General features: G+C 38.7%; 1 protein-coding gene across 8 annotated transcripts in view; it reads left to right on the top strand.

Annotated features, from left to right (window-relative positions):
* Positions 1–21,769, top strand: part of MAPKAP1 (MAPK associated protein 1) — a 156,998-nt gene that overhangs the window by 128,526 nt on the left and 6,703 nt on the right. For 5 of the 8 annotated variants that reach the window (XR_006286122.1, XM_043530235.1, XM_043530236.1 and 2 more), the window contains 2 exons: positions 5,925–6,065; positions 11,990–12,127. Coding sequence is in view for 6 of the 8 variants with exons in the window: in XM_043530235.1 (XP_043386170.1) it covers positions 5,925–6,065; positions 11,990–12,127 (279 nt within the window). In the remaining 2 variants the exon portion in view is untranslated. Of the gene's footprint in view, positions 1–5,924; positions 6,066–11,989; positions 12,128–21,769 lie in introns of those variants that run through there. The other 3 variants (XM_037879315.2, XM_043530237.1, XR_005222442.2) reach the window with 2 other exon arrangements.

Below are 21,769 nucleotides of genomic sequence, written 5' to 3'. Positions count from 1 at the left end.
CTGGGCTCTGTTTTCAGTCCCTTTCCTTTCTTGTGGACCCTAGCTGCAGCAGCTTGTCTTAATGCTCACCAATGGGTTCCTGGTAATAAATCAGATAGTCTGTATCATGCCTAGTTTCCATCAAGGCATGGAGACCTCCGTCTCCAGTCAGCTTCTGGGCCCACCAGGCTTCTCTCACACCATCAGAGGTACCAGTCTGCTCGTCTTCATGGTCCTCCCAAGCTGAGCTATGCTCCCTCCTCTGCCAGGCCAGACACCTAGCTCAGCTATAGCGGCGCTCCTAGGCACTAATGCTCTACACATAATGAGAAGAATGAACCCAGCTCATAAGAGATTATCTGAGGTCTGTCTCATAGACCTCATGGTTCTTTCTGAGGGAAAAGCCACCTCCAGGGCTCTCAGATACACAATCCCTAAGGGGATGGTAGAATTTTTTCTTCTCTCAGGTATATAATTTGTGTTGTGACATTTGGCCTGGCTCCTCAGAAGCAACAGACCCCTCTTTGTCTGGGTCATAAATAACTGTGTCCCCATCATGGGTGTGTCAGATCAGAATGACATGCCTCTGTCTTTCTTTCTTTCTTGCTAGAAACCATGATCAGGAGATGGGCAGCTGACCTCCCTGGAGCCCGATTCCTCACATCTCCTGTTTTCAAGCACATAGTGAAAATATATTTGTTTTCCTTATTTGTTTTACTTCATACAGTTCTCATCTTTCTTGATGCTATGTTTCTGCAATATATGGTCTTAGCTTTTCTCACTTTTGATTTCTGCCTCTTTCGCACAGGAAATCCCTGTATCATTTGTAGGAACCTAACTTTACAGAACAACATGATGGTGCTTTGCCTCTAGTTAAATAGATAATGAAAGAGCAAAAAATGCCAAGGTAGTTGTGAACTTAACACCTTTGATCTTTAGTAGCCACTTTTTGGAATAGTATCTGTTTCCCCAATGAGACACTTGGGCTATGTCTATACTGCACTCACTTTCTGAAGAAAAACACCCCTGACTGATAAAAGTTTTACCAACGAAAAGCTCTAGCGTGGACAGCGTTTTTGCCAGCAGGATCTTGCCAACAAAGCTACCGCCCCAGGTTGGGGGTGGCTTTATTTTGTGACAGGAGCGCTCTCTCATGCTGACAAAGAGTGGCTATACGGCGTGCCTTACAATGGCGCAGCTTTGCCACTGTAAGGTGCGCAGTATAGGCATACCCTTGGTCTCTGACTTCGGAGCTGCTGAACAGACTCTTGGTCTAGGCCTGGAGTGTCCACTTGAGCTGATTGCTTTGCCAAGTAGACACTTTTACATTCAAAAACTACACTGTGATCTCCATTTCAAACACCTGACAGGCCTGTAAATATTTGACAGATTTATTCACAGCTGCTTATGTGGGGCAAGTATCTTTTATGACGATGTCTCCAGTCAGCGCTTGGAAATGATTCTTTCGTCTGTTGTTGAATTCTTTTGGTCTCCCCAACATTCTGATAAAGCTGCAGGTATAGGAGCAATATGGCAAGTTCTGCGGTCAGGATTTCATTCATCTCTGCTGTTACTGATATTACCGCTATTATCCAGTGCACCCTGAGGGGTCCTAATGTATTGCCATCTTTAGATAGATGATCTGTTCTGATGGTGGAATTCCTGGCTTCTCTCCCATGATATGCAACTAGAGAAATTCTACAAACCTCAAGCTGTCCTCTTCACATACCCAAATAAAACAAGATTAGGAGAGGTTGTTCTGAATTACAGAGGATCTGAAATATTTCCAATATAAAATCCCCCAGTTTAATAATTTAAACTTTGTCCAAGTATTCAAATTTTAAATTCTAATGAAAATGTTATCCCTGAATCTGATTTTGGTGGCTACTAGTTAATCAGTCAAAGAATTAATAACACTACTAACGTGCCCTTCTATTCAGGCTTTTCATCTGAGGATCTGATATGAGTAAGTTCAGCCTCATAATACCCCTATGAGATAGACACTTATTATATCCATTTTACAAATGAGTAAACACAGATTGAGAGGCTGTGACTTGTGGAAAGCCACCCATTGAAGCTGTGAACGGAAGATTAATACTCTACAAGGGTGTATTGTGAGTCTTAATTATAGAGTCATAGAAATGTCGGGCTGGAAAGGACCTTGAGAGGTCATCTAGTCTGTTCCCCCGCGCTGAGCAGGACAAGTAAACCTAGACCATCCCCGACAGGGATTTGTCTAACCTGTTCTTAAAAGCCATCAGTGACAGGGATTCCACAGCCTTTCTTGGTAACCTTTCCTGTGCTTAACTATCCTTATAATTACAAAGTTTTTCCTAATATCGAATGTAAATTTCCCTTGCTGCAGATTATGCCAACTACTTCTTGTCCTACTTTCAGTGGACATAAAGAACAATTGATACAGTCTTCTTTACACCTCTTAACGTGTTCTTGAAGACTATCATCAGGTCGTTCACCCCCCACCCCCACCCCGCAGTCTTCTTAAGTCTAAACATGCCCAGTTTTTTTAACCTTAATTAGTTAATATTTATAAAGTACGTTAAGAAACCTTTGATTAAAGACTATAGAGGAGATCAGTATTTTATTTTTGGTACTACAAAATTTCTGACTAGGTACCAGATTGGATTGGCTATTAGTCCACACATTTCCTCTTTAGTGTAATATCATCCTCATGAACCAATTATTTCAAGTATTAAACTTAGGGGGACATAGGACTGTCTTCACCCACCACCAAAATGCAGCCACCTCTTGGGTAGAACATAACAATAGCTAACTGTGAATTGTAAAATTACCAAATATCTTAGTTTAGGTAGTGCAGTCCTTTGAGGTAATGCTGTACCTGTCTGAAAACTGCAGTAGGCAAAATATTAGTTACCTCCCCAGATGCCATTCAGACCAAACATGGAATACGACAGGATGCTGGGTTAACACCTCCGCACCTTCCAGGGAGAACCGCAGGTGGCTAGGATCTGTGCTTTATTCATTCCGAATGAAGAGTGCCACTGCTGAATCACCAGCATAATTTCCTATGCTCTCTAAGTATTCCTTGGAGAGTTCTTATTCCAGTACTCACCCAGGCAGGTCATGCTTAGCTAGAAATCTGATGCAAGGTGATATGATTGCAGGCTATATTATATATGACCACAGAATATTGCTATTGTATCATAACACTGCACACAGCTTTATGGTTGAAACAGTGCAGTGTTAAAGCACAGTTGGGTAATTGAAGGAATGCATGACAGCCCTACATTGGCATTTCAGTAGTTTTATCTGTTGAACTCAGTCCTTTAACTTATATTCCTAGTCAGTTTTCTTTTGATCCTAAGGCAACCCATTCCATTATAGTCCTTGCTTTCCTTCCAGGCACCTCTATGCCATAGTGTTTCAAAATGCTTTTAAGTGCACCAAAAGTTTGACGTATCTCAGTGTATCTTTGAAATACTGCAGCATGAGTGTTTGACATGATACATTATGATAATCCATAGAATAGAGACATTAACACAGGGTCTTTGACAAAATACATTGTAATGTCTCTGAAGGAGCCGTTACAATTTATCTCCTCATTCTGTAGTGTGGAGTGGTTACACTGTTCAGATGGGTATGCACAAATTCACATGCTCATATACACTAGTTTACTGGAGTTAAAAAAAAAAATATCCAAATGGTACGGTCCAGTTTGCAGATTTAAAAAATACCTTTAGATTGTAATGCCAGGTAGCTGTTTTCTGTGTTGCCGAGGCGCACACAAGTCTAATCCTTTCTCTCATGGGGCAGATAGTTGGAAAGGTTCTTGTTAGGCTGATATCTTTGGAACATGTTTTTTCCACTGTATACTTTTAAGCATTTAGCTGTAGGCACTTAAGTTCTCTCAACACAGAGATGAGCATATGTACTGTAGACAAGAAAATCTGGGTGTGAATTTATACACTGAAAGGGGAAATTTTTTGCAAGTGGGAAAAATTGAGTGTTGAGGTTTTATTGTTTCCCTCTAAGTTTACGCTGCTCCTCTCCATGGCTGTGATCGCAGCACCTGCTGAGACAAATAGGATGCAGTTCTGAAACTCCAAATTATCTCTATTAAAAGGAAGCCTGCTTCTGCATCAGCAGTGTGTATTTGACTCAAGTGCCAGGGTTTTCCTCCCCCTGGTAGCTGTTGTCCTTTCTAAAAAGCAAGTACTCCACTTGTTACTAGACTCCAGATATGGAAACTCTCTGTAGTTTCACTACAAGTTGAAATTCCCAGATGAGATATAAATTTACACCACCAGAGTGTAGAAGGTCAGTGCAGGAAGCATTAGTGTATTGAGCAAGGTCCAACCACATAAGTCTTGAACAATATTAATATATAGAAATTGACAAGCCTTTTGCTGGTTACACTGTATTGTTAATACCTCTACTAAAATTCTATTGTCTCATCTGGCCATTATTAAAATTTCAGCAAAATATAAGTTTTCATTAATCTCCCACAGCAAATTTAGGACTGTGAACTGGCAGTTGTTTCAGCTTTTAGGACTACATTAGCTGGTGTATTAAACAAAATGTGTCATTCTTCAGTATCTTCTGCAAGAAGTTAAATCAATTTTCAACCATATTTATGCACCACTTTATCTAAAAGCATCTGAATTATCATTTACAGCTAAGATGAAATTACTCTGTAAAAAATTGTCACGTTATAGTAATTTTTAAATTGATATTAATCCAACATCATAAAATGTAAAAATTTTAAGGTGTTTTTTTTTTCAGTAATTGGCATTTTGGCTTAATGAGATGTTACCTTTTCTAAAGCTAGTACCTACAGTAGTAATAAGAATACTAATCAGTAGTGTATGCTTTTTATCTTAGAGCCGAGTATAAGAAACAAGATACCACTCACGTTGTTAAGAATAATAAAGTTTTAGTAGGTGAGGGGGGAAATATAAAGATGTTAATGCTACAGTTAAATCCTACTGTGGGAAAAATGTAGTAAAAAAGAGATAGTGATAGATACAGCCAAATGCTTGTTGTATCTATAAGTCACTGGTAAAGTACAATAACCGCAGACCTGGCCCGTAATTTTTCAATGAAACACATTTTTGTTGAAAAATGCTGATTTGCTTAAATCAAAAATTATTATGGGAAAGAGTCAATTTTGATAAATTCCTCAACTCTCACAAATTTGGGGGGGGGGGGAATGAACTTGTCAGAATGTCCCATTTTGACATTTTTGAAAGAAATTAAGTGGTCAAAATCAAAATAAAACGTTTCAAAATTATCTAAACAATACACTTTAATTGACCCAAACTGAATTTTTTTTTAAAGATTTTCAAATTATGAGCAATGTTGACATTTTGTCCCAATTCAGGAGGGGGAAACCGCTCTGAAATCTTGAATGTATTCATAGGGTGGGAAAATAGTTTCTTACCCACCTCTAGATAAGAGCTACTTCAGCCATCGCCATATAGCAGAGCTCCTACTGGCTTAGTCATAGACACTCTCTTTTGGCAAAACTGTTCTTGGAACTGCAGCTGACTCGTGCAGTCTCTGTAGTTACTGCACACAGGGCATTCACAACATGCCTCCAACCAGTCGCTGTGGGATATCTGCGAGTTAGCAAAGTCTGTTCTAGGGCATGGCCACATCTCTCTAGAATCCATCATCAGGATTTTCCACAGATTTTATGTGGCACCCTGATGTTTTTTTAATATCTTAAGCTTGTAGTGAATGAAGAATTTTGCTTTCGATCTGACACTAAGGATTTCCTTCTAACCTCTGATGTGTGGGCACTGATATTGTGTATTTCCTTTAAAAAAAATAAAAATAAAAAACCAGCAGGCATGACTGCCTATGACTGACCAAACAATACATTTGTAATTGCAAAAGAGACAATAATATTTGTATTCCAGTTTAATTATATGTGCCACATTTTAAGCCTTTTATTTTTTTGGCAGGTTCAAGAGGAGAAGAGATCTCAGAGGAAGATCCTCATATCGATATAGCTACAGTTCAAGATATGCTTAGTAGCCACCATTACAAGTCCTTCAAAGTCAGCATGATCCATAGGCTTCGGTTCACAACTGATGTTCAGTTAGGTAAATCAATTTATACTGTAAGGCCAAGGAAAGTAGAGCAGTTCAAAACTTCAGCCACCTGAAATAGTTATCTGCCCACACAGGTGCATTAAAAATGCCCAATCACCACATTGTCTAGTTGACCATTAATATTGCTACTAATTGTTTACAGTCAAAAAGATCAAGTTAACATCATAAACCCACATACACTGTGTAAAATGGAATTAAATTAAAGGAGTTTTGGTTGTTCTTCCCCACTTGTCAATCTGTGCTTCAGAGAAGTACAGTAACAGGGCATCTTTTCTCTCAAAATAAATATGAACTATGTCTCGTTTCTTAGCCCATCGGTTGACAATACTTAAGTATTTGTATTACCATCAATCAGCTAGCACAAATTCCCTGTCTAAGAAGGCCATTATTTAGCGACTCTTCTCTGTGCTTTCCAAAGCAAAGGTTTTTGCTGACTAAACATGCAGATTAATTTTCTTTTCTTAAAATCAGTCCATGCTAAATTAAGGAAGTTTTTTTATTAAACCAGTAGATTTTAATGGTGTTCGTGGAATGGTAAAGTGGAACAGAATGTAGCTAGTGTTCTGTACGGGGTTTAACATTAGCCTTTCTAGCTTTCTCAGTGTTCTGCAAAACCTGAAGGCTAAAAGATGACAGGATTTTAATAAAAAAGCTATTTACTAATTTTGAACAATAATAGGGCTTTTATAGTCTCTGGTTCAAATTGTGGAAATTTGATTAATGATGCATGGATAAGTGAACTATAATACTCTTGCAAATACTTTATATTAAAAATGATTCAGTACTAAAATATTTAATGCTGAAATGCTTACAAAATATTTTCTGTATTATTTAGTAGCATAGTTATAAGTTTGAAAATTTCTCCATTATTTACTACCGTTAGTCTCCTTATTACTCCAATTCTGAACACGTAAAAAAAAATCATATTCTCCTGCAAATATGTACATTGGATGCTTTTTCAGTTTATTTTGAACTGTCTTGTTAGGGAAGGATTTATATGCTGGTGTTGAAGTAGGACAGTGTTAGGCATGTTTTCTGCTCTTGAGCAAACTATCTGGGTGTGATAGTTTGCTTCCAGTGAAGTTTGACTCACTGTGTCTGGAAGCTGTCAGAAATGAGAGCTTGAAAAGGTCATGACAGATCACTGAAGATAAATGGTTAAGGGAGAACAGCTGTTACAGGAAACAAATGGCCAAACTTGTTTCGTAGTGAAGGGACTGACCCCATCCACCAGTGTATGGACCATAAACTTTCCTTACTCACCTTCTGTAGCACCCTGTGCCTGTGTCTATTTTTGATGGCTGCACAAATTGCATTATGTTTTCATATTCTAATTACGTACAAAACAAAAAAAAACAAAAACCCAGTGAGATGTTCAAGGTATGAATAAATGGAAAATATCAAAAACTCCCAAGTAAGGTCATAAAAACTATATATATGTGGGATTTCTCCTACTGGAGCCTTTTCTGTTGTTCATGTATCAGTGCTTTTAAAAGTAAACGTTAACGCTCAATGCTGTTTAGCACTAATGGGAGTTAAATGTGTTAATTCTCGTGCTGTGTGGTGGTAGAATGGGCACCATTGAATGTGAAATGTCAGAGCCAATACATATAGTAGTTTGTATTTATGGATTTTAGGGCATTCAGTGCCAAATAGCTTATGGCTGGTCAGCTACAATCAGTTTTCTTTGTAGCATTTTTATTTATCAGTCATATTACATATTAGCAGTAGTTAAGTGACAGTTTTCCTGGAAAAACCTGTTTCCTGAGGGTACTGAGAACCTGAAGTCATTAGATGACTTCGTTTATCGATTGTATTGATTACTCTCCATATACTGCAGGAATATACATGCTGGCCAGGAAACACTGGACTGTACAGTGGCCACACATAAAAACATCCTTCAAGATTGAGTAGGCGTACTGATCCATCAGTACTCCCATTTTAAGTACAGGAGATCTCCCTCAAGCTGGTAGAACCTTTCTAAGGGGAAGGATATTTTTATGTGCAACAGGGCCCCAACAGTAATGAAAAAAATCTTAGCACAATTTTACATTTGTTCTGTTAAATTTGCTAAAGATAGCAAATGTCCCTTTTGTTGGCTGGTTGATTTGTTTTAGATAATAGTGTAAGTGTCCCTGAAGGCTTTTCTCCCAGATGGTGGGAGACCGTGGCCTCGCCCAGTTATGTTCACTGGGTGACTTAGACACCGGCCCCAGTTACTTATTTCTTACAAGGGGGATCCCACCCTTCGGGGTTTCCTTAAGTCTCTTCTGATGAGGGATCAAAAGGAAAGTTAAATGTCCAGCACACTCAAAAATAGTTTTTTTCCCATAACCAGCTCAAAGGGAAAAAGGACAACAGTAAGGAAATAAACATTTTAAAGGAGCTGTTTTGATTATGTAAAGCAGGGTTACTAACGGTGATACTATAAGCCAGTGGTTCTCTACTAGGGGTCTGGGTCCCTTGGGGGGCCACCAAGCAGGGCCAGCATTAGACTCGCGGTAGCTCAGGGCAGAAAGTCGAACCCCCACTGCATTGGGCTGAAGCCCAGGGCCCTGAGCCCTGCCACCGGGGACAGAAGCCAAAGCCTGAGCAATGTAGCTTTGTGAGGGGCCCCCTGTGGCTTGGGGTTATGAGCATTTGCCCTGCTTACTATCCCTAGTGCCGGCCCTGGCTTTTACCTACAGAAAAACAGCTGCTGTGGCACAGGGGGGCCGTGGAGTTTTTATAGCATGTTGTGGGGGGCCTCAGAAAGAAAAAGGTTGCGAGCCCCTGCTATAAGCTACATTCTGTAAGTATCTGTGTATCCTGTCCTTGGGTTTTCTGAGAAACACTGCACCTTGTAAGGCCGGTCAGAGAATCCGGTTCTGGATGTATCCAGAGAGCTGAGAGGAATGGCCAGGAGTGTATACACCTGCGTGTAATTCTTATTGATGCTAAAAGGAGTTATATAAATATAGAGGGAAGCAAAGATCACTCTGTGGCTGACTTTTTATTAGAGTTGAAGGCTTTAGTCACAGCGGTCACAGGGTCTGGGGTTTTATGATTAACTTGTGTTACATTATAATGCACATGTTCCCGTATTGTCAACATTTCTACTCCGTTTCCAGCATGCTGTAAGGAAAAGATGTATTTATTTGTGCACTATGTTATCAAAATTAAAGGAGGCATATTGATTTGAAAAATTATTGCCGGCAAAGTATGTTATTAAAATGGCCCATTCCAGACCCTAGCAAAGAAAACAGCAAGAACAAAACAGTAGTTCTGGGTTGTTGTATCTGTACCATTTGTTTTGATAAAATAGCTGCATTAAAGAAAATTGGAAAGGAATAATACATATCACTTGATTGTGAATGTGACTAATTCAGACAGTAAAGCAGAAACTGCATAAGCTTTATGAACTAGCTAATACTCTACGGATTTTGGGTTCAAATACATGCATACTGGAGCACAATAACACAAAAAAAGATAGCACTGACAAAGAATGTGCTCCTGTGGATGTGTGCAGGCTAAAGCAAATGATGCCGAGATACAGAAATAATAGATGAAGTATACAGCAACAATTTGCAGATAAAAATAATAGAAGTTAAAGTGTATTTTACATGATAAAGGAAAGATGAAAGAGGAGGAAAGTCTGTTACATCTGAGATGGTTACAAAATCCATGCGTTGTGAAGTAGCCTCTGTTGAAAAGATTGATGCAATGGGGAGTGACCTTGGCTTGGAGCAGGAGCTGGTGATGTATGTATGAGCATCTCTCTGCTAAATGGACCCAGATTTGTAGCACTAATATACATGGAAGCCCAGAACCAAACTCAGTATGGCAATAAATCAACAGCCACTTTGGGTGTCATTTCTGGTTTATATTCCACTATTGTTCTATCACTTTAATTCATGTCACAATCATCTGTTCATCTGGAACAGTTTTATATAATTTTCCAGTGGAGTTACCTGACAAATCCTATCAAATTAACAAGGTACATTAACAATATTGACTGACTGTGTGAGTTCCAGAGTTGCAGGACCATAGAATGAAATTTTTAAAAGCTGTTTCCAGTGGCAATGATATTTTGTTTGCTTTAGGAAGGGAAGAAGAAAAGGGTTATTTGTACATAAAGGATTTGTACATTTATTTTGTATAACTTTTCTTGACTTTTTCGAGCATAAAAATAAAAACTCTCATCAACAGCTTCAAATATAATTTTCGTTGAGAGGCAGAAAATGTTCAGATTTTGGACAATTATTGATTACATTGAAATAAAAAATAAAACTGGGTTATAAAATGTTTCTAGAGTGAAATCTTCTAAAAAAGTGGATCTCCTGATGTAGTTTCAGTCTGCTCAAATTATCTAGGTCTAACACTTCTAGCATCAATTAAATTCTTGGCACTGCCTAATTGAAATATGGTATCTGTGATGTGAGGGATGTGTAAGGACAAATTGATGCATTTGCTGAATCAAAAAGTAAGAATTGTTTGGCATTCTGTAAACCATATTGTAATGACCAGGGTTAAAATGAAGGTTATTTTACATTGTGTGCAAAGGACCGTAGCAATATGCATGCTCTGTGCATCTGCCTTTTGCTATCTGTGCATTTTGGTTTTATAATTGAAACAGATTTGTAAGTATCAATTGGGGTTTCATTTTTGAGAAGGGAGAGGTAGAGGTTTTAGATAGTTTTAACCTAGTATCATCTTTTTCTTTTATCTCCTGTTTAAATAAGTTTTCCTTACGCTCTAGCCAAACCTGGCATAGCATTTCCAAAGTAAGTGACCCAAAGGCCTTAGAAGGGAAATGTTTATCTCTGCTAGTTTCCCAGAGAAGCAGCAGCAACACGTTATAATTTTAAATACTTTTTATACGCTTGCTCCATTTTCCCTATTTCGTTGTGACCTTGACCTATAACTCATGACCTAAAAATGTAATTACTTTTAAGGCTCCACACAGGCCTCCCTAGGAAAGGCATACTGAGATGCTTGTTCAGTCATGTCAACAGAGACTTGTAATTGTAAACTAACCAATGAGCTCCTGTACTCTTCTGTGCAGCGTGGCAAGGCTGTTGCTTTGTAATACTGTGATAAAGACTGCCATAAATTACAGTGTGTATTCCAGGGTAGATTCCAGCACAGTGTTAACTCTCCTTGCTCCTTTGGTGTCTCGGATCAAAGGAAAGGGCTGTTCTTTCACAAGTTCAGAAATAAAATTTGAAGTGATAATATAGTTAACATTTTCTACAGTCACTCTCAGGATTTGTCTATTATAGGATTCTCTGTTCCATGTGTGTATCTAGGTTCACCTAGACACATAGTAGTGTAGTAAGCAGTCATCTGGGGAAGCCTATGCCCAAAAACAGGCACATTCTGTGCCAGGAGCTACAGAATCCATTACTTGCTTTCCAAGCTGCCTTATTAGGGTTGGCTCTAAATTGCTAGGAGAAGTGTAAAAATGTACACAATCTCCAGGACTGGACACCCTCCTTTGGAAGAATCTGTTTGGATATCAAACAAGGTATTAATACAATACTACCATAGATGTTGTCTTTTGAGATAGTAAATATATATAATAGTGGTGATTAAAAAAACTCCAACACAGGAGGTCTCTGTTTCTATAAACCTTAGAATCCCTTTAGCAGCCGCTCTCAGAACAGTTGTGCTTATATATTTGTGAAATGTGTTTCCTGACACTACTTTTTTTGCTATAGTGCTTCTTTTTAGCAAGCTAGGAGGGCAACATACAGGTTATGTATACAGTTTGATAATTACTTTGCTTTTGGCTTCAAACACTCCTGCTCTTTTGAAAAGCCCAAAAGGACAATATACTTTGATCCTACGTACGATTTATAAAGTGTGTCAAATGGTTGATATGAAATCACTTACACAATCCACTGTTGTGGCTTTTTATTCCCTCTGATTCTCAGGTATCTCTGGAGACAAGGTAGAGATAGACCCTGTTACTAATCAGAAGGCCAGCACTAAGTTTTGGATTAAGCAGAAACCCATTTCGATCGATTCTGAACTCCTCTGCGCCTGTGACCTTGCGGAAGAAAAAAGCCCAAGTGAGTAGTGCTTTTTATTTATGTTCTCTGCTCTCTCCCTCTCTCTCGCTGTATGTGCTAGATGCCAAGAGAATATATTGCCACCATGTCCTTTTCTTTCCATAGGTGTGTTTTATTCATTATATGAAATTTCTTTATATCGGACTTGGTTGTATTATAGTAGATGGTGTTATGTACAGATATCATTTTAACGAGGGCATTTCAGTGCTACTTACTGTAGACTGAAGGTCTGACCCCATTTAAGTATTTCTTGTCCTGGCATCAGTATCCACCAATAGTGTTCCATCAGGAAATTGCTATTTCCTGTGATCCAAGGTTTAACCCCTTGGCTGTGATACATTTCCCAACGTTATTGCACTTGCACTTGAACTTTTATTGTAGCAGCCCTGTGGGTAGCAGCTTGAATGAATTTAAAGAACACATGTTCTTGGAAGTATATTTTCATCTCAGATGTACACAGCACATCCCAAAATAGCTGCAGTCCTGGGGTCAGTACAGTTGAGATCATGACCTGACTCAGAGAATTCAGTTTCAGCAAAACAGTGGCCATATTTAAGAACTAGGGCAGTAAGTGATTTCTTTGATAACCGGAAAGCATACAGTAGGAAACCAAGTGTTTCACCAGACAGCAAAGTGAGGTCTGGGTTGAGCAAAACACAGGTTACGAGTTTAAGGCCTGAATGTTTTGGTTGATTGCTTTGGTTGAATGCTGCATGGTGGTATTTATACTATCGATGATTTAAAGAACTAACAGGACAACAAGCTGTTTGTGCACAGGCGAAATATAGATAGTTGTTGATAGTGACCCCAAATCATGATGCAAAACGACAAAGAAGTTGTTCTATGTATTATAGATGTTATGACATACGTGCTTTGTTTGATGGTAGTAAAAGACCCTTAGCGTAGCAGTGAGAGAGAGAAAATGTAACGTGCACTTACTAGGGTAATGAGTTTGTCACATTACTTTGGAGGGATGAGAGTTTGGGTGCACAGATTTCATTAAAGATTATGCTATTATCCTTGGAATCGCCTCTTCATTTGCCTCCCCTGTTTCTGTATCTCTGGTCAAGCCAATCTCTTTCTCCCCCGTCCCTCCAGCAAGTTGTCACTGTACTCAGTGTGAGTGTGATCCTGAGGTACAGCTTCCTTAGTGGCCAGGCAGTTTGAAAATCCCTAGCCTTATCTTCAGAGTACTCCGGAGCAGAGCTTTAGCAGCAAGATTGGCCGGTCAGCAACAGGTGTGACAAAATGTGCAATTCTTGCCAAAATCCTTGAGGGCTTGACTTGCAGCCAGGTGTCAACCCAGCTTCATAAATACACTTATAGGTCTGCACCCACAATTTCAGTGGCAAAAAACTGAGGTTTCAAAATTGTGCACATTCACAAACACAGGCTGTGTCTAAAAATCCAGTCCTGAAAGTCTAGGTTATGGTCAGAGAAGTCATGGCCTGGGTACCACACTAGCCTAGGAGGTGTCATTATGTCCCTGAACTCATTTAGCTTCCAAAAGATCTCCACTTGCTCTACAAGTGAAATGATGGGGAGAGTCTGTTGGACTGTCAGCGCTGCAGAGGTAGGACATGCTGCCGCTGGAAGGGACGCTTGTGCCCAACTACAACAAAATGCAGCTCCCTCCAGAGAAGTAAGGAGCCAGCAAGAAGATGGCTTGGAGTGGCGGGCATTGGTAGGAAAGGCTGCGGACGGGAGATAGCAAAGACACCTTTGCAATATTGGAGATTTTGATTCTCTCTTTCACGTGACAATCCCTACAATTTCCATATTAAAATAGATTTTATCTACTTTTAAAGGGTGAAAATAATTCTTTCTTCTTCCTGAAATCTGCACCTCTACCAGGTCCAGTAAAGATGTTCCAGAATGCATTATTTTAGAGCAATACAAGACACTTGTGGTGTGACATCCCAGGATGATACATTCTGGGGCACTCTTAGTGGCAGATCAGTATCTACTGAATTTTAAAAGACCAAAAGTTATTTTAGCAAAGTAAAGGAATGAAACTCACTATATTTCCTAAGTTTTGTCTGTGATTTTTATCAGCAGAGTGATATATGTTTGCAGCTGAGTTTACATCAAAAATTATTCTTGGGGCTTCCTAGAATGAATTATTACAACGAAAGAGAGGCTGAGAAAAGATAAGGTTTTTGAGTTCTGCAATATATTTTGTTTCCATGTTTTTATCTCTTGTAACACAAGCGTGCTCCATCTAGTCTTTCAGAAGCACACTGCAACATATAACAGTGGTTGTACAGTGCTTTACAGTTATATTGTGTGAAAACATATTGGATGTTTTATTAAACTGACTGCTCTCTGTAGACATTAGCAGTTGGATTATAATGAAGTTGTTCACTGCACTGCTAGACTTACCTGTCATATCTCTGAACAGAAAGAGAGGTTTCTCAAAAACTTCCAACTATGGCCAGTTTTTCTTGTTAATGTGGAGTGCTGCTGTCAAAGTAGTTTGGTCATTGTGATCAGTGTGACTGAAGATGTATGCAAAAATTTCCCAAAAGTGTGCAGATAACTAAAATGGCTACTGTTACTGTGTCTTGCAGAGTATGGAGACCCTAGAGTTTGCAGAAATAATTCTTTGAAAAGATGTCTAAATAGCAATGGGTATAAAGGGGGGGGGGGAAGCTTCCTTTCCTTTCAACTCAAATGTGTCTTTCTCTCAAAAAAAAAAAGAGGAGTACTTGTGGCACCTTAGAGACTAGCAAATTTATTTGAGCATAAGCTTTCGTGAGCTACAGCTCACTTCATCGGATGCAGTGAGCTGTAGCTCACGAAAGCTTATGCTCAAACAAATTTGTTAGTTTCTAAGGTGCCACAAGTCCTCCTTTTCTTTTTGCGAATACAGACTAACATGGCTGCTACTCTGAAACCTGTCAAATGTCTCACTATTTCCTCATGTTAAGTATCCTCACACCTTCTTGTCAACTGTCTAAATGGGCCATCTTGATTATCACTACAAAAGTTTTTTTTCTCCTGCTGATAATAGCTCATCTTAATTAATTAGCCCCTTACAGTTTGTATGGCAACTTCCACCTTCTCTGTATGTATATATATATATATCTTCTTACTATGTTTCCATTCTATGCATCTGATGAAGTGAGCTGTAGCCCACAAAAGCTTATGCTCTAATAAATTTGTTAGTCTCTAAGGTGCCACAAGTCCTCCTGTTCTTTTTGCGGATACAGACTAACACGGCTGCTACTCTGAAAACTGTAAGGTAAGTTCATGCAGTGAAGATTTATAGCCATACCCCTGTGAGTGGTAAAGGACATGGAACTTTGCAACTTTAGAGATCAGGTTTTTGAATATTTACAGATGAATTTTGAGAGTTGGGGTAAGGAGTTGAAACTTTATCACAAGTTCACAAAACTTAGGGCTGCATCTAACTAAAGTCAATGTGCAAATGCATATAATTGTTTTGAAATAGCTTCAATATCTAGTTTTCTGTTAGTGCTGGGTATGTCTGAGAATTTTTGTGTGCCCTTGTACTAGGCCAGGGTTAGTGTCTTATTTCTGAATTAAGTCAGGCCTCTTGAATTCAAACAGGGAAAGGAGGCAATGGCCTTACTAGTTAAACCCAGTACCATTAGAATCTGCAAACACTGTATAAAGTGCTTGTTTAAATCAAGTTCAGTCTGATTATCACAAAAGATTCTGCAGGTTTTGAATCTTGAAAGGAAGCATCCTATCATTAAGAAATAAGATTTAAACCTTAATAAAGTAGCTGTCATTTTTATAGCTGAAAAGAGCTCTGTATCTCAATTAAGTGTACATAATATAAAGTCTTAAGGAAGCAACATAATAGGTTTAATACAATTATATCCCCTTGCAATAGTGTAATTTAAAGGAAATCTGATTATGTTATTGTCTTACATCATTTGAACACAGGTAAAACTTCAGTGCCACAGACCCTTGCCTATTTTTAAAAAGTGCACTACAGACAATGTGTGGGTTGTGATCGATGCATGCAGTTGCTGTCCCTGTTAAGGTTTAGGGTTACCAGGTTACCACAACATCTACAGAAAGAAAACACTGATCAAGCACCGAAGCTTTGAGGGGATTAGTAGTTCCAAGAAAGGCCTTTTGGTAGAATTGAGGATAAATTAGTCCGGTAAAATTGTGGTCTCCAAATTGAATGAATCTTTTTTCCATTCCTAAGTACTTGCCAAGATCTGCAGAAATCTGTTTTATTTGCTAATTGAATTCAAACTACTGAATAATGATTCTTTATCATCCTATTGTTTATTAAACTGAAGGGATCGCTGTTGTTAGATCAAGTAGCCTTAATACTCAGGTAGGTTAAACACAAGCATTCTGTTCTGTAGGTCACAAATATATCGGTAATTTCAAGTTGTAATTTAATTGCCTGCGTTGCACCCTGCAGTTTAAGATTTTTTTTAAATTCCTATTCCATTGTTGCACTGGGGCTTAACAGAATGTTAACCCGGTAATAGACATACGGCCTCCCCATTCTATGTCTTGCTATCGAGCGGTTCTGCATGACTAGTTAAAGAAGATGGCAAGAAGATTAATGAAAGCAGCCTGATACAGAAGGGGGTAGGTACCTTTGCAAGACTTCTAGCGAGAAGATATTAGAGCTGAACCAGAGCTTGGCTTTTTCTTTATCCTGTGACCTTTGAACCTGCCTTACTGTGGATAGCTGCCAACAGAGCCGACATTTTGATTGATGTTGCTACACGAGTCAGTCTTTCCCATTGAATTCCACATCTGCACGAAAATAGCTTTTCCAGCAGAATTCATACTGGCTGTAAGTGATAGCCAAATTGATGGCTGAAATGCTTTCATATAGTTTTCATTTAAAGCTAAATGTATTTGATGTTTTAATTAGGTATCATGTTCCTCCAGATTATACACATTGCATAATATTAAATTAATGATTTTATTGTTGGATTATGAAAGAACTGTATTAGAAGACCAACTAAAAACCTTAATACAAAGCATATAGAATGTTTTGTTTAAACAAGTGTAACAGCACACAGAGTTCTAAACAGTTTCTCACTTTTGTTTAAATGGAATGGAATGTTTGAATGATTTCTTTTAGCCAATGCATTCTTGCCATGAACATCCTGTGCTCAGATCTGCACCCAGCACCTTGTCAGCAAGTTTATCTAATATCTAGCACACTGGGCCCTGGATCCCTTCAGTGGAGCGAGAGTAATTACTGGAGCTGTTTTGTGAATGATGTTACTGTGAATACAATATTGCTTATTTGCCGGTTACCAGAGCTATGGTCCTTTCAGAGATAACACAGTACCCACAATACATGGTCCAAGGCAATAGCTTCTTGATCGGATGAGCCAGAGGTAGGCTTAGCTGAGGGGAAGTTTGCAAAAAATAAGTCTTGAGAAGACTATAACTGTAAGAAATAACAATTGTAATTCAACCTGGACACAATTGTTTGCACCCATAAAATAGCAGGGTGGAGATCTAAATGGGTGCAAGTGCAGGTGTGAATAAGTGCACATGTGATTTTGTAGTTGTAATTGTATCTGCAGGACACTGTGGGCTCAAATCATTGGAGGCTAGGTGGGGACCTGGATAAAAATCAGAGCTATCCTAACGTACAGACCAACTGCAGTCCATATGTGGCATACTATAGGTCAGAGGCTGATGCTGCTTTTATTGTACCACTGGAAATGCCAGAAGGTCACCCATGTAGGGTTGGCATTAATTGTGTAAAGGTTGATCCACCAGAGAAAGTGGTTGGTTGCAAGGCAAATAATAAGATTTTGTCCATGTCTACGAATTAATGACTGTCATGGACAGCTGTTTACTATAGTAAAGAATGGAGACTCAGTTTGCGGTGAGCAGTTTGTGATGTGTGATCTATTTCAGGTTATAGTTCCGTAGTTATAATATTGTAACTGTGGATTGTTAATTTAAGGGTAACTCTTTATTAATAAATTCAGCCCTGTGATTTATTAGTGTACGGTAAGATAAAGTCCTGCCTGAGTACAAAATAGAGCTTAGCTTTAACTCATTAAATACATCCGTTATTGAATAGCCTTCTCATAAAAGTACTCTGGAGCCCAATCAGGACGTGCATTGCCTCATCCTTTTAACAAATATGTTTCGTAGCCCTATTAAAAGGGGTCTTCATCTATCCTGTCAAAGCTAGTCTGCTGGGGTTTTTTAGTTTAATTACACTATCCAATTAAAACTCCTTGCTGCATTTTGATTCGCTTCTCCTTGGGCTTGAGTGGATATGACATTTACAAGGCTCGCCTTTCAAGCAGACAATAGCGTGATTGATGAGGTGCAGACGCAATGAAGGAGGCGATTGCCATGTGGAAGCACTGCTTAGTGCATTTTGATTTATTTATCATCTCTTTCCAAAACAAGGTTGCTGGGGAAGAGGTTTTGGGCAATCCTGGGTTCCACCTCACTTTTCATAGTTCATGCAAAAACCTGTATTAGATTTCTGCCTTTGATGTAATTTCTGAAAGGATAAAAACTGAAAAAATTCCCCATGTGTAAATAGCTAACACAATGTGACTTTAAAATGGTCACATGCAGCACATGTTTAATTGAAGCTCTGCTTTCAGTGATCCTGGAAAGGTGGCTTCCACTATAATAATGTTTCCTTGAACAGACTGTAATGGAATGTAAAGGGCCTGAGTTATGGAGAAAGTGTTCTCAGAATACGCAAGTCCCCAAAAGAACTGAATAAACCAGAAACAGTACAGCTGTCTGTTTAAACTTTGTATTAGTGGGCATCATATTATACTCCGCTGTCCTCACTTACGTAACTCCTTGTCAAGAGGTGTACTTCACAGCAGGCATGTTGGGTGACGTACTGGCCCACTGCAGTGAACGGTGGAAGTTTGGCCAGTGACTCCAGTGGGGCCAAGATTTCACGCTGTTGTAGTCATTGCTTCTGAAATATGACTCTCCTTCTAACAGATGCACCTTTCCAGGGTGGGTGACTACATCCAGTTAAATAAACTGAAGAGCTGTCCAGATTATTATTATTATATTCTATATTATTGTAATACTATAGTATTGACATGTAGTAGCTCCTAGAGGCCCTGTCAGGGATGAAGGCACCATTGTGCTAGGCATTATACATGGATATAACAGAAACACAGTTTGTGCTCCAAAGATATTAGCTTAAATATGAAGATTGCTGGGGAAGATAGGTCATATCATTATTACATTTGAAGTGTTTTAAATACTCTCTCTCTCTGCTTTAATTCCAGGCATGTTTACTTGTTTATATGTAACACTTTATGGTCCCTTCTAAGTTTGTTTTGAGAAAAAGAGAATGCAGGGTTTGGTCCAGTTATATTAGTAACTTTTGAAATAATGAAAAACTTTGATAATGTCAAAGTAGATCATAAATATTTTTTCTTTGACTATTTTATTTCACTAATAACTTTTCATTGTTGATTCCTGCCTTCTGTCCCTGTAATGACAAATTTCAGAGTAGCAGCCATGTTAGTCTGTATTTGCAAAAAGAAAAGGAGGACTTGTGGCACCTTAGAGACTAACACATTTATTTGAGCATAAGCTTTCGTGAGCTACAGCTCACTTCATCGGATGCATTCATCAAGCACTCATCAAGGTATAATGAAAATTTATCATACTTTCTTAGGTTTGTTTCTGTTTCCTCAAATTCATGAATATTATGTTATTTTTCACCTAACTGGTGGAGAATTTATGCAGCTCAGATAGTGCATAATTTTAAAAAGAGTAAAATTGGCAGTTGTTGGTAACATCTGAGCTCTGGGGAAAAAAACATTTCTGCTCGGAGTAGAACTGGTGAAAAATTGTTCCTCAGAAAAGGGCTTAATGGTCTTTTTCTGTCAAAGTGAAAAGCTTCTTTCTCTTATGTGAATGGAAGCAAGATGTATTTTACAAAGCTTTTATATGTTTTTCCAAGCACAACTTGTATTTTCAAGAAATTCTAGGAAAAATTTCCCAACTACTGTAAAAACTGAAATTCTTCAGAATTTCATGGCACTGCACAGTCATTCCAGGAAGTGAAATTTGACAGCATGTCTCAGCTCTAGAATGTGAACAGGATCATAATAGAATGTTCTTTAAAGAGAACATATGTAAATAGCCATTTGTATGAGTCTAGTATATTTTCCTCATCAAACATGAGGGGATACAATGAAAATGTGGTGGTAACACAGCTGACTCCTGTTGGGCCAAACCAAGCTCTGAACATCTCTCCATTCTGAGGGATTTGAATGTCCAGACATGAATGCTATGGCTCTTTAGTGTTTAACATTTCATTCATTTCTCTGGGATCTCAGGAGAAGGGAAGGGACGGGAAATGCTAGAGACAAGGGGCTGGAGCAGAACATATTCATTTCATTGAAGGGCAGCCAAGGCTTATTTAAAAGAATTGACTGTAACCAAGCTGTTCATAGGAGGCCCATGCTATCTGAATTGTACAGGGTACGTAGAGCTCATCTGTCTTCAGATGTTCTTTATATAGAAATGTAAAAATACTGAAATTTGTATTGATCTCTGAATTACTCAGCATGACATTAGGAGGGGTTTAGAACTGTAGATCACATATTTAAGTACTCTTGGAAATGGAAATCAATCCATCCCTCACAATTCATAAATTCCATCTGGCCAGAATAGTAACAAAACAAAGTGCCAGTTGATTGTTTCAATGAACTAATATTTCACATAGTGAACAGTATAATGTGGACATGGAAGCACATAAGCATAATACTGTAATGTGACTTTCTAAAGGAATGTTTTGGGGGGCTATTGTTCTCTAAATCACCTATCAGAGAATATAAACCCGTGGCATTACCTATATTGCTGATTATACAAATACTTTCCACAAACTAGCCATTGGGTGTTTATACTAAAATTTGGAGATAACTAGAGTTGCCATTTTATTCACCATATATAGTCCCAAATTTCTGGGGTTTCTTTTAGGGGCATGAGTCCATTTTGTTTCACTCTTTCTGAAATTACCGATGTCTCAATTGGCGAACGCTTTCTGAAGCAGGAAATCGGGCTGCAGCCCTAACTGATGGAGCATGAACGAAATGTGCTGCACCTGCAAATGCTCCAGCCGGCTGCTCTCGGGGAACAGGCCTCATGGAACAAGCTGTCGTATGGTTAGGTTGCTATCTCCACCTTATAGTTCTGGTTTGTGTTCTGTGCAGCCCATCACCTTTTGTCCTGGGCTTTCTTATTAATTTTCTCTATTTCATGGAGAAGCTCAGTTCGTTTTATGGTGTTTTCAAGAGACCTTCACACCACAACATAAACTCTTTGTTCTCAGGGTAACCAATTACTTGTTTCCATCTTAGCTAACATGCCTCTTTTTAAAATATTACTTAGTGCTGCTAGTAGAAACAAGGTGGTGGTGGTCATAAAAGCTAGATCTCTCCTCCTTGTGCTCCTCGAGGAGGTCTTGGGGGCAGCCAGACGTCTCTGTGGTGATGGATTGAACTCTGCCTCCTGTTACACAGCACAATAAAAGTGTTATTGACATGTATTGCTCTGTAATTGTCGTTGAAAAGGCTGACTCTTTAAAATCCAAAAGTAAGTGCTTGAAATAAAGTTCTATGTTCCGCTTCTGTCAGCTGTATAAATATTGCAGCTGAAAAAAAGGAGTAA

This window comes from Chelonia mydas, chromosome 16, assembly GCF_015237465.2.
Source record: "Chelonia mydas isolate rCheMyd1 chromosome 16, rCheMyd1.pri.v2, whole genome shotgun sequence".
In the NCBI taxonomy this organism is placed as follows: Eukaryota; Metazoa; Chordata; order Testudines; family Cheloniidae; genus Chelonia; species Chelonia mydas.
This window is presented reverse-complemented; position numbering and strand designations above follow the sequence as displayed.